This window comes from Sinocyclocheilus grahami, unplaced genomic scaffold (genome assembly GCF_001515645.1).
Source record: "Sinocyclocheilus grahami isolate Dianchi unplaced genomic scaffold, SAMN03320097.WGS_v1.1 scaffold349.1, whole genome shotgun sequence".
Lineage (NCBI taxonomy): Eukaryota > Metazoa > Chordata > Actinopteri > Cypriniformes > Cyprinidae > Sinocyclocheilus > Sinocyclocheilus grahami.
Window position 1 is genome coordinate 912,615 of NW_015505528.1, and position 12,295 is coordinate 924,909.

Sequence of the window (12,295 nt, forward strand, 5' to 3'; positions counted from 1 at the left end):
TTAAGTTTTTTTTTCTTCACTACAGATGAGATGGGAGAAATAATTTAACGGAAAAACGAATAAACAAAATAAATCTTTGACAATTCAGTATGTGACAAGTTAATGGTGAATCGCAAAAAAAAAATCTAAAGAAGATGTATTTATCCCTAGGAAGAAACGCCAGAGCTCTTACTATGTAAGAAGATACCAACCTCCATGGCTCACGTGTGCCTCATAAACCAATAACATTATTTGAATATCTTTCGGCGCTTTACGACTGTCAATAACAGTTTGCGGATACTATAGAAATGAATGAGAAGTGCCGTAAACAGACACTACTTTTGGCAAAAATTTTCCGTGTTTTTTTATTTCGTTGTAAACTCCTAATGTTGCTTACTGAAAAAGAAGCATTTAATGACAAACATTCTAAACATTAACACAGAAGTTCTCATTTAATTAAGTCTCCCCTCTGCTGACATCTATTAAAAACTGTCTTTTTTTTTAACAAACCTTGAAAGTTCACTGCTCTCCTCCAGGCTATTTTGGGTTAGTTCACAAAAAAGTTTGTTGAACACAAAAGAAGATATTTGAAGATCGCTGGTAATCAAACAGTTGCCATTGACTTTCATAGTAGGAAAAAAAAATACTATGGAAGTCAATGGCAACTGTTTGATTACCAGCGATCTTCAAAATATCTTCTTTTGTGTTCAACATAAGAAAGCAACTCATACAGGTTTGGAACGACATGAGGGTGAGTAAATGATGACAGAATTTTCATTTTTGGGTGAACTATCCCTTTAAGATTATTTTCGCAACGCGTTTTAGAGATGTCCCTCCTGGCGCACGGTCGCAGTGTGAGGCAAAAATACAGGCAGAATAAAGAACTGTATAAATGATTATGATAAAGCAGATATTCAGCGTTTTCCTGCTCCTGGTAAGTCTATAAGACGCTATTAATTATTGGCTGCATGTTTTACTTTGAATTCTGTGAATGCAGAATCTAGTTATTTGGTCAAATAAGATGATATATTCTGATATCACGTTATGCAGATTTGTCACCCGGTGTGTATTTTTGTTTTTCTCATTCCTCTGCTCTCAGCTGTGTCTGTATGAGCACAGATATGATTCTCCTGTGTGTGTCAGATGTCAGAAGCAGGACTAATGGCTAGAATAAACAGGACATTTGTGCTGACTCTCCTCATCGCTGCGAGCTCCATATTCCTCCTCTTCCAGCTCTTCAACTACAGACAGTATTCATCAAAGGTGGCAAGACAAAACCACTACAAAACCTCAAACATTTGGCTTTACTGTCCTAAAAAACATTGATCATTTTGGTCAAAGATTATATAGACTAATATAGGCTAACATATATATATATATATATATATATATATATATATATATATATATATGTTTCATTGTGAATTTTTTTTCGTGACTAATATTCCCATTATTCTTAATGGCACTTTCCTTTATCCATTGATTACTGTATTTAATAAACACTTATAATACTATATACACACGCACACAGTCACAGCGTGTGCTTAATGTATTAATAAAATGAGTCAAAGTCATCATAAATTAAAGGCTGGTGCACCTAATTTTGTTGATTGATGTCTTGCATATAGTGACATTATTTCTGTCACTGCAGAATGGACTTAACGCATTGAGTAGTAAAGGATATCTGTCCGGAAAAGAGGCACATTGGGTGAGTGAAATTTTGACATTAATGATCAAAAGTTTAGTCTACAGCTCTAAATCTGTGTGGTTAAGGTTAATGTTGTAGCTGCTGCTCACCAGCGAGAGAGAGAAGAGGGACACAACAACCTACTTCATCCTTATAATAATAAGAAGAAGAAGAGTTATTTTAATAGCGCTTTTCCAAAGCTCAAAGCACTTTATAATCAACACTAAACATAAAACACATGAAAGAACAAGACAAATTCAATAAACAATTATGAATACACACCATTCTCCACAAACAGTCATAGTATCTCAGTCAAATATGTATAGTCTGAAGTAAGAATATACATACATCCGACCCAGCAGTCTAAACAGAATGAACAGTAGAGTAAAAATGATATAACCAGAAAAGTCCCTCATAAAGTGAGTACAGCAAGCAACCTGCATCGAACTGCTTCTTATATGCCATAGAGCCCTTATAACACACCTGTCACATTCTCTATCTGGGATGTAAATGTTTTTTTTGTGTCAGTTCTTTTTTTTTTATCTTAGTTTGACTAAAATCTGCCTAGCCTAATCATATTTGAATGTTACCGTATAAAATTCACTCTGAACTTCATTACTATGTTGACTGTTTACTTCACTCCTGCCTTCTGAAGCCAGAAAACTCACCACACTTTTAGCTAACAATTTCAAACATTACAGTCAATAAGGCAACAGAATGTTTTAGTCTCTGATATGTGAGACTGTCATTTGCTAATATTTTGTCTCGTTTTTTTTTTTTTTTTTTTTTTGGAATTCCTGGGGCTGGTCCATAAGTTTAAATTGCCTGTGTTTCTGGTAGACACGGCATCTCTGAACCTCCTGTCCCAGGATGCAGTTCTCTACAGGGACAGTCAGCTGAAAGAACCCCACTGCAGTTTCCTCTGCACACACAGGGACTTCACCACCTTTGCACTTCTCGGAAACCTCTGGAAATATGATGTGAGGAATTCAATAGAATTATTGTGGAAGCAGCAAAAAATGGCATCTTTTAAGCATTTAAGGAAGATTTGACTTAGATCCTCACCTTTAACCCCCACGCACACATTGTTCATTCTAACAATAGTTTAACACAAGAATAATACTTCTCTTTATTTATGCAGGCCGGTTTATTGGATGCAGCAGCAGAGCGAGGTCTGGAGCTGCTGGAGATTCATGGCAAAGACCCCAGACTGATCAGCATGGATGATCTGACAGCAAAAGAAATACCACTGCACTTCCTGTTCCGCTTTAACAGCCGTCTGGTTCATGTGGTCGTTCTATACGAGCGCAGTGGGAAGTACCTCTGGCATGGCCCTCTCAGGCTGAGAAGCAGTATGGACAGGACATTCGCCCCTTTCGGAAAACTGGACTTTGGCCGTCATGCTGGGGCCTATGACAGGTGACGCCATAATTATTGCATGTACACAGAAATGTCAAGTGAAGTAAATGTCTGAAAAATATCACAATAATCCACAAGTAATCCACACGACTCCAGTCCATCAATTAACATCTTGTGAAGCCAAAGGACGCGTGTAAGAAACAAATTCATCAAGACAATTTTATCTTCAAACCGTTGCTAAGAGTCCTTCGTCTATAATATTGCGTTCTCAAGTCATTCCATCTGAATCAGGAGAGAAATATGCACAGATCAAGCACCGTTTACAAGCCAAAACAGCTCTAAACAAATATGTGGCTGGATTTTGATGTGAGAGGACAACAGGGGATGGACTTTTCACTAGAGAAAGCCTATTGTGGCCAGAAGTGACCATTTAAAGTTTAAACGCCTTGATGGATTTGTTTTACAAACACATTACTCGATGAACTGGAGTGGTGTGGATTACTTGTTGATTATTGTGATGTTTTTATCAGCTGTTAGGACTCTCATTCTGACGGCACCCATTCACTGCAGAGGATCCATTGGTGAGCAAGTGATGCAATGCTACATTTCTCCACAGTTTCCACAAAAATATTTAAAAAAAATGGAAAGAAATTAAGATTTGACATACATCGTTTAATTTCATGACTTTTTTTCAGGCCAGAGCTCATTCTAACCACTCTTGATGGGCTTGACGTAAGAATCCCCAAAAACTACTCTCGTTTCCTCCATGAGCATTCCAGCAGTCGCTTTCTGGAGTGTCACTGCAGAGAAGCCAAGGCCTTTTACCAGGTACTGTGGATTGATGGGGAATAAAAGCAAGATGTGTAGGTGTTTAAATCTCTTAATTGGACTGTTTTATCTGGTTTAAGCATTGAATATATATTGGGCTCAGAGTCAAAATAATTTTGTGCAGCTGTATCCAGAAGACACCTCTACAGAGGCTATGGACTTTAGGATGAGGGCTAAAAGTCTGCTTCATCTTGCTTCCAAAGTCCTCTCTGTGCTTGGAGTTCCGTTCTGGCTCAGCAGTGGAACCTGTCTTGGTAAGAGGCTCTCAACATATGTAGTGTTGGAAAAAGTTACTTTTAAATGTAATGCATTACAGTATTGTGTTACTCCCTAAAAAAGTAACTAATTACATTACTTAGTTACTTTTTATTTAAAACAAACCTTTCAGCTGTGCTGCCATTCTGGATTGCATGAAGAATAAGACGTAGGAGAAGAATGTTAATTCAGCCATAAAAAAAAAAAAAAATGATACAAATGTTATGTTTATCTAAAGTAATTTTTGCTTATTAGTATGGTTGAATTGGATTCTCAGATGGTCAGTAACAAAGATATAGGTTTATTAAATGGGATTACATAAAGGATATTTATGTTAACATATTTAATTATAGTAGGTCTGCGTCATATTTAAGTTTTTATTCAATTTGAGGAATAATGAATCTGTTTTTGGGTAAGTGAGGCGAGTAAATGCATGTTCACATTTAGTCTAGAACTACAGTAACATGTTTACACAGCACACACAACGTCTCTGCTCTTACTCCCGATTTCTCTCAACAGAAGAGCTGTCAGTCAATAAAGGGGAAAACTACCGTTACTTTATAAGAGAATAACTCTGAGTTACTTTTTCAATTAAAAAAATAATGCGTTACTTTACTATTTACTTGAAAAAAGTAATCTGATTATGTAACTCTTAATGCATTACCCCAACACTGAAAATATGAGACTTGCATCAGTCGATATGCGACCCTGGACCACGAAACCAGTCTTAAGTCGCTGGGGTATATTTGTAGCAATGGCCAACAATACATTGTATGGGTCGAAATAATTGATTTTTCTTTTATGCCAAAAATCATTTGGATATTAAGTAAAGATCATGTTCCATGAAGATATTGTGTAAATTTCCTACCGTAAATATATCAAAACTTAATTTTTGATTAGTAATATGCATTGCTAAGAACTTCATTTGGACAACTTTAAAGGTGATTTTATCAATATTTAGATTTTTTTTTGCACCCTCAGATTCCAGATTTTCAAATAGTTGTATCTCGGCCAAATATTGTCCTATCCTAATGAACCTTCAAATCAAACCTTCAGATCAAATCTCAATTTTTAAAAAAATTACCCTTATGACTGGTTTTGTGGTCCAGGGTCACATAGTTCAAACTCACAATATAATGGATCACAGCCTATATATTGATCTTTGTAAGCTTCATTTTTATGGCATGATAATGGAATGATATTGACGCATTATGAGGCATTTCTGTTTCCATTTTCTTTCCTGTGGATTTAACTTATCTGCCATATTTCAAAAGGAAACGCAAAGTCCATTTGCAATTGGATTTCCAAAGTCTTACAAGTTATGACCCTGTCATTTTGGAATAGCAATAGAAAGTCACCCATTTGCTGTTTCACTTTCTTTGCCTTCTGCCCCAACCCTCACAAAATTCAAATGGAAGCACAATCCCGTTTGCACTTGCATTTCCGATGCCTAGCAATATGTTCAGGCTGTCCTCGACCTGCGTCATAACTTCATAAGTTTTCTATTGGTTCTATGGGCTGTCATAGATTTTAAGAGGAGACTAAGCAAAAACAACCTTTGGTGAGTAATTAGATTGAATAACTCCCATCTAACTCCTTCTGTCCCATTTCCCACTTCCCACAGGTTGGTACAGGCAGTGTAACATCATTCCTTACAGTAAAGACGTCGATCTGGGCGTTTGGATAAAAGATTACAGGCATGACATCACTCAGGCGTTTCAGAAGGCTGGTCTCCCACTGAAACACAAGTTTGGGAAGGTAAAGGGTGATTTATTACCTGGAAAATAACATTGCTGGATGCTTTGTCAGTTCCCTTGCTTTAAAACTGTTGTTCAGAATTGAAGAAACAATCCATCTCAATCTCCAAAAATGTAATATTGGGTGATCTGGATGGACTCATCATAGAAACACTGTAAGCACAGGACGTAATTATGCAACTGTGCAGAAATAGCTTGTCAATGGGGCAGTACCATGACAGGTAGACTTTTGACTTCTAAAAAAAAAAACAAAGAAATTAGTGCATTGGCTTATTGGACATAGTTCTGTGAAACAAAGCAAAACCAATGTTACACCGTGTCTACATCGGACGTGAGCGGCGCGGCGCAACAAATCCCCGACAGAAAACTGCTGCCGGGTTCTATTTATGACGTGCTGACACAAATTTCAAATGGTTTTCAACGGTCGTTTGATCGCATCCAGTGTAGGCAGACTTTAGCTGTTGTAGACGCGGTGTTACTCACCTATTGAGAAGAAACAAAGCAACCTCGGCGTCTGATCGCATGCATCCGCTCCTTGAGTTCTCTCCAGCGCTGGAAAGCTGATCCAATATTTACACGGGTCCTACTTCTTGCCTTGCCTTTATCCGCCATCTTTATCTTTCTGTTGCTCGGCTCGGCTAATGTCCGTCCCATGCACTGAACGCGCTCTCCTCCACATCACGAGTAGACACGCCCCTTATTGCTGATTGGCTTCAAGTTTGTTTTGCTATTCGGCCCGAATCAGTTTTCTAAAGTGTTTTTGAAAAATTACATACCCTACCTTTAATTTGTGTTCTGACCATGAACGAAGGTCTCACGGGGTTTGGAACAACATGAGGGTGAGTAATTAATGACAGCATTTTTATTTTTGGGTGAACTATCCCTTTAAGCACATTTTCCATCCAAATTCTCTTTACTCTAATGCAAAAACAACGTTCTAATTAGTAATGACTAAAATAATGAAAGTCTTCCTGTCTTTACGTTTTTAATGAGCATACATTCAGTTCAGTTCACATACATTAAATTGTCAATATATACTTACACATTTATGCTAGATGATATGTCTTTTTAATGTTACAGTAATGATGAATAATGCATTATAATAGGTTCCTGCCTGGGCTGCGTTTAACTGTCAAAGTTATATCACAATGGAAAAACTTGATCACTAAAGTAGGATCGATTAATTGGTTTAAGGATAAATCAAGGCCCAGACATTTGCTGACATATTTTCACCCTTCTTTTATTTAAATTTCAGGTTGAGGATAGTTTGGAGCTCTCCTATCTGGGGAATGATGTGAAACTGGACATTTTCTTTTTTTATGATGAAGGTGACATTGCCTGGAATGGAGGCACACAGGCAAAGAGTGGCAAAAAATTCAAGTGAGTATTAGAGAGTTCTCTATTATCAATTAAACATTTGCTTTCAATCAGGGATGCAAACTCTTCAGGGGTGAAAAAAGTTTGTGAAAATGATATGAAATTACCACTAAAACAGTAGATGGCTGCAGAGGATCATTCATCAGCTCATTTGCCATTACCTCTCCGTAATATAGGTTCTTTCACCTTTCTTTTTTGTTCCAGGCTTAGTTCATAAAATTGATTATTGAATATTATAATAATTTAAAGTATTTTTATTGTACTGATGTATGAAGTATAGCAGCTGTAAGTCTCATGCATAGGTCTATTTTGACATAGGCTAGGTAGATGTTTTGTCTTATCCATTGCGGTTATCACTGTCAATTTCAGGTCAGCAGTGAAAGACCACCTACTAACCTGTCAGTTGTCCTCTGTGTAGAGATAAGAGAGGTTTTACAATTTCTTTAAATGTATGTCTTATTTGTTTTATTGTCTTCTCATTTTCTAAAATCTGTACTCGACCCGAATCACTTCTTACCCGAACTCAACATGCATAAATTATTGATTTAAAAGAAAATGTCGACCTGAGATGGACCTGATAAAATTGAACCCAAGTCTGACCTGACCCCGACACCATTCATTTTCTAATCCGACTGGACCCGGAGGTAAATGGCATTGATGTGTGCCCAGCCTGCAGCCTGCGAGGAAAAAAACCCTGGTGTCCTGCTGACTGATTTGGCCGCTGCTCCATTACTTTCATTTATTTATTTATTATTTCTTTATATTATTGCCTTCCTGATGGATACAAGTTATTTCTTGGGTTCATCTTTCAGTTGTGACCAGTGAATTGGAGAAATAAACGTGATCGCTCGATAAAATCATGGATTCGCTAGTCTTGTCTGCAACTCTATTTACCTCATATTCGGCGAAGGGCTTGTGCACACAAAAAAGCCCTACATGAACATGCAGCGTAATGAAGCGAGTGGCTTTTTCTGATGGATCTCATATCTATAAGATGGATTTCTGTGTGTAAGGTCACAAACGTTTGTTCCTTTTCTGTTTGTGTTTCTCAAAAATGCACTTAACATGAACTCGCAAGTACTCACTGAAGTGCTGAAATGTCAGTAAAATGCCATCCATTAGGCAAACGGAGGGGGTTGGTAATGTACTACGCCAGGCCCACTACCTATGTATTTCTGCTAAAATCTCAGTTGCTGCTGGCCATCCGGGATGGTTTAAAAGAATTCAGGTCTTATCTAGTCCATTTGGAAAAGGCACATTTATTTTAAATTAACCAAGACCCAAGGCCACTAATACCGAACCCGACCCCTTGGAAGTTTTGGACCCAAACCTGCTCGGGTCTCGGGTCAGACCTCAGGTTTTCCAGATCTAAGTGGACCCCGTGAAGACCTCTACTATTCACTGCAAGGGTTTGCGGTCTGTTTTTTTTTTCTTTCTGGAACTTTGTGAAAATCATCAATGTTTTCTGATTGCTTGTTGGTAATTTTGAATAACAAAATGCCTTTTCTAACTCTTTCAAGGCCATTTGTCCGAGTCTCACAACATTTTTCAGGGAATCATTTATCTTTATCTTACATCTTTGTCTCATAACAAAGATTTCAGATTAATTTTGATTTATTGAATTGTTTCGAAGATATAAGTAATTGACATATGCAGTGGGAAGAATAAGTTTGTGAACCCTTTGACAGCATCTGGATTTCTGCACTCAAAAAGTATGGTCTGATCTTAATTTAACTCACAGTTAAGAGTCAAACACAATATAAACGTTACATTTTTCAAAATTGTATTTAAGACCTGATCTTTGATGGGGTAAGCTGGAAAAAGTAGGTGAACATCTGTGTTACAACTCGAAATTGTTCATTTCAGAAGATGAGGCTGGATGTATGGGTTGCAGAGTTGCCCTGCCCTTTAAATAAAAGCATACAAAGTCTGGTTGCTGTTTCTACAAACACAAAGTTTAGCACTAACCTCATGACACTCAAAAAATGTATCAACAAGATCTTTCTAATTTAGCTGTGTTGGTCGTTTAGTCACATGTCACACATGTTCTGGAACCCCAGTGTCTGTTGCAAAACATTGTTGTTAGAACTCAATGGGTGGCACTAGTTAATACTCAGGGAAATTCTGTTTTTTTTCTTTAAATATCTGCTTTTATTTGTATTGTTTCCTGACAGATATGTGTTCCCACGATTCAGTCTGTGTTGGACTGAGCTGATGGAGCTAAAGGTCAGAGTTCCCTGCGAAACCGGGGACTATGTGATGGCCAACTATGGACCTAACTGGAATGTTCCTGTGAAAACCTGGGACTGGAAGACCTCTCCGTTCAACGTACAGGAGAATGGTGTGTGGCCTGTGAGGGAATGGGATGATGTCATTCAAGTTTACTGAAGCATCATGGGAGTTAAAGTATTTAGTTATGCTCCAGTTAATATGTATGGGTCATTGCAGTTACCCTAAGCTACTACAAAGTCGAAAGTAAACCCCTATGGAAAATGTTTCAGTGTTCCTTAAAATTCTGCAGACATTGACTGCCTTTGTAACACTAAGAACATTGAAAACATTAGAAATATTAATGTGGTGAAGAGATTTGTTTTATTAATGTAAATCATTGGTCTCATAATCAATTCCTGGAGGGCCTCAGCTCTGCACAGCTTAGCTCCAACCCTAATCAAACACACCTGATTCAGCTAATTAAGGTCTTCAGGATCATTACTTCCAAGCAGGTGTGAGTTAGAGCTAAACTCTGCAGAGCTGTGGGCCTCCGAGAATTGAATTTGAGACCACTAATGTAAATGATCTGTCCTGTAAAGAGGGTAGTTTTACTTTTGATTTGAGAATGTGTAAATAAACTGCTGCTGTGCATTGTCCTGGGTACTGATATGTATTTTTTTAATTGAATAATAAACTCCTGTGTGAACTATTTAGGCCAGGGGTGCCCAGACTCGGTCCTGGAGGGCCGGTGTCCTGCAGAGTTTAGCTCCAACCCCAATTAGACACACCTGAACCAGCTAATCAAGCTCTTACTAAGCATACTAAAAACTTCCCGGCGGATGTGTTGAGGCAAGTTGGAGCTAAACTCTGCAGGACACCGGCCCTCCAGGACCGAGTTTGGGCACCTCTAATTTAGGCTCTTCTTTCTTATGAATATAATTTTTTAATTGCTGATGTATCACTGATATATACATTTTAATGATAGCAAATGATAGCACACTAATTTGCCAAAATTAAATAAACATATTGTAGTTGAGTGGTTTTAGTGCCTCAGCAACCCTGGGAACTTGTCTGGAGCATTGCCTCCTGGTAGGGATTTCTAAGCAAATTGGTCCCAGGTTAGAGGCCAGACAAAGAGTGATCCAACACTGTCGCTTATGACCAGGAAAGAGAGTGGAACCTTGATGACAGTAGAGATACCAGGGTCCTCTCCTGGAGGCAGGTCTGGGAGAAAACCTGGTGGCCGGTTTGAACCCGAAACAACAACATGGGCCACATCCTTGTGGACTTACCACTTGTTACATAATGGGTGGCAGCTGGAGAGGGGGCCCATGTGGACCTTGGATGCAGATGGCTGGAGGATGTGTTCCAATAATCAAGGGATCACACTTCTCAGCCTATGCCAGAGTGCTGGAAGAACAATGTGGATTCCATCCTATATGTGGAACAGTGGACAAACTTTATACCCTAACAAGGATTCTGGAGAGGTATGGGAGTGTCCTTATCCAGTCTACTTGAGTCTTGTGGGCTTGGAGAAGGCTAACATCTGCATGCCTAGGCATGTTTTTTAGGGGGCACTACGGGAGTATGGGGTACATGCAGTTGCTTATCAGTGCAGCCTGATCTCTATACAACCAGTGTGAGAGTGCGTCTGCATCCTTGGCATTACTTCAAGTTCCTAGGCATCTTAGGGTGGCACTGCTGCTCTTTGCAGATGATGTTGTCTTAATGGCCTCATCGGGCTGTGACCTTCAGTAATTACTGGAGTGGTTTGTGGCTGAGTGTCAAGCGATAGGGATAAGGGTCAGCACCTCCAAATCTGTGGGCATGGATATCACCTGGAAAAAAGTGGATTGTACTCTTTGGGTACAGGATGGATTGCTTTATCAAGAGAAGTTCAGCTATCTCAAGTTCCTGGTGAGTATTGGACTCCGCCAAACGTGTCCCGATTCTGTTTGTGGTGTTCATGGACAGGATCTCAAAATACTGCTGAGGAGCGTAGAGGTTCCAGGGGGTCTTAGGGTGGCACTGCTGCTCTTTGCAGATGATGTTGTCCTGATGGCCTCATCGGGCTGTGGCCTTCAGTGATTACTGGGATGGTTTGCAGCTAAGGGTCAAGCGATGGTGGTAAGGGTCGGCACCTCTAAATCTGAGGGCATGGATATCACCTGGAAAAAGGTGTATTGTATTGTACTTTTGATACAGGATGAATTTCTTTCTCAAGAGAAGTTTAACTATCTCAAGGTGTTAACAAGTGAGGGTAGAACTAAATGTGAGGTTCAAAGGCAAATGCAGTCATAGTACAACATCATTAAATCTTTAATGATGATAAAGATGACTGATATAGTATAGAATCAGGTCATGTGCCATGCAGTCTTTGCCTGGGAAGACCTGCTGGAGAAGTAGAGAGAAGTATGATGTCTTACTAGCAAAGTAATTAGCTGCGCACAATTTCCAGATCATCTGCGATTTATAGTTTTCAATTCTGGAAAGGAGGCGTATGCACTTATTTGTGCGTGTTCGTTTCTTTGAATTACACATGCACATTTGAGGAACAGGACGGTCGGTTTCTATGCAACACTTCATAAATGAGGCTCCTGGTGTAAGCTAAAAAAAAGAAGGCACCACATGCCACCCATCATGTACCGGTATGTTCAAGTTTATTTGTTCAGCGCTTGTCACCATACAAATCATTGCAAAGCAACTTAACAAATTAAGTTTCTACAATATTTAGTGGTAGCTTATCAGTGGTGACTGTCAGTTAATGTACATATGGCAGAAATGTACAGAAAAATCAATTAAAGACAATCAAACAGACGATGAACACTATTAACAGCAATTA

General features: G+C 38.8%; 1 protein-coding gene across 1 annotated transcript; it reads left to right on the plus strand.

The window, feature by feature from the left end:
* Positions 1-820: 820 nt before the first annotated feature.
* On the plus strand, positions 821-9,842 carry fktn (fukutin). The gene is made up of 10 exons (XM_016229254.1): positions 821-913; positions 1,079-1,242; positions 1,631-1,691; positions 2,408-2,646; positions 2,808-3,085; positions 3,721-3,853; positions 3,978-4,107; positions 5,733-5,866; positions 7,121-7,245; positions 9,417-9,842. Exons 2-10 carry the CDS (start codon positions 1,123-1,125, stop codon positions 9,628-9,630), a joined length of 1,434 nt encoding a protein of 477 aa, XP_016084740.1. The 5' UTR covers positions 821-913; positions 1,079-1,122; the 3' UTR covers positions 9,631-9,842.
* The last annotated feature ends 2,453 nt before the right edge of the window (positions 9,843-12,295 follow it).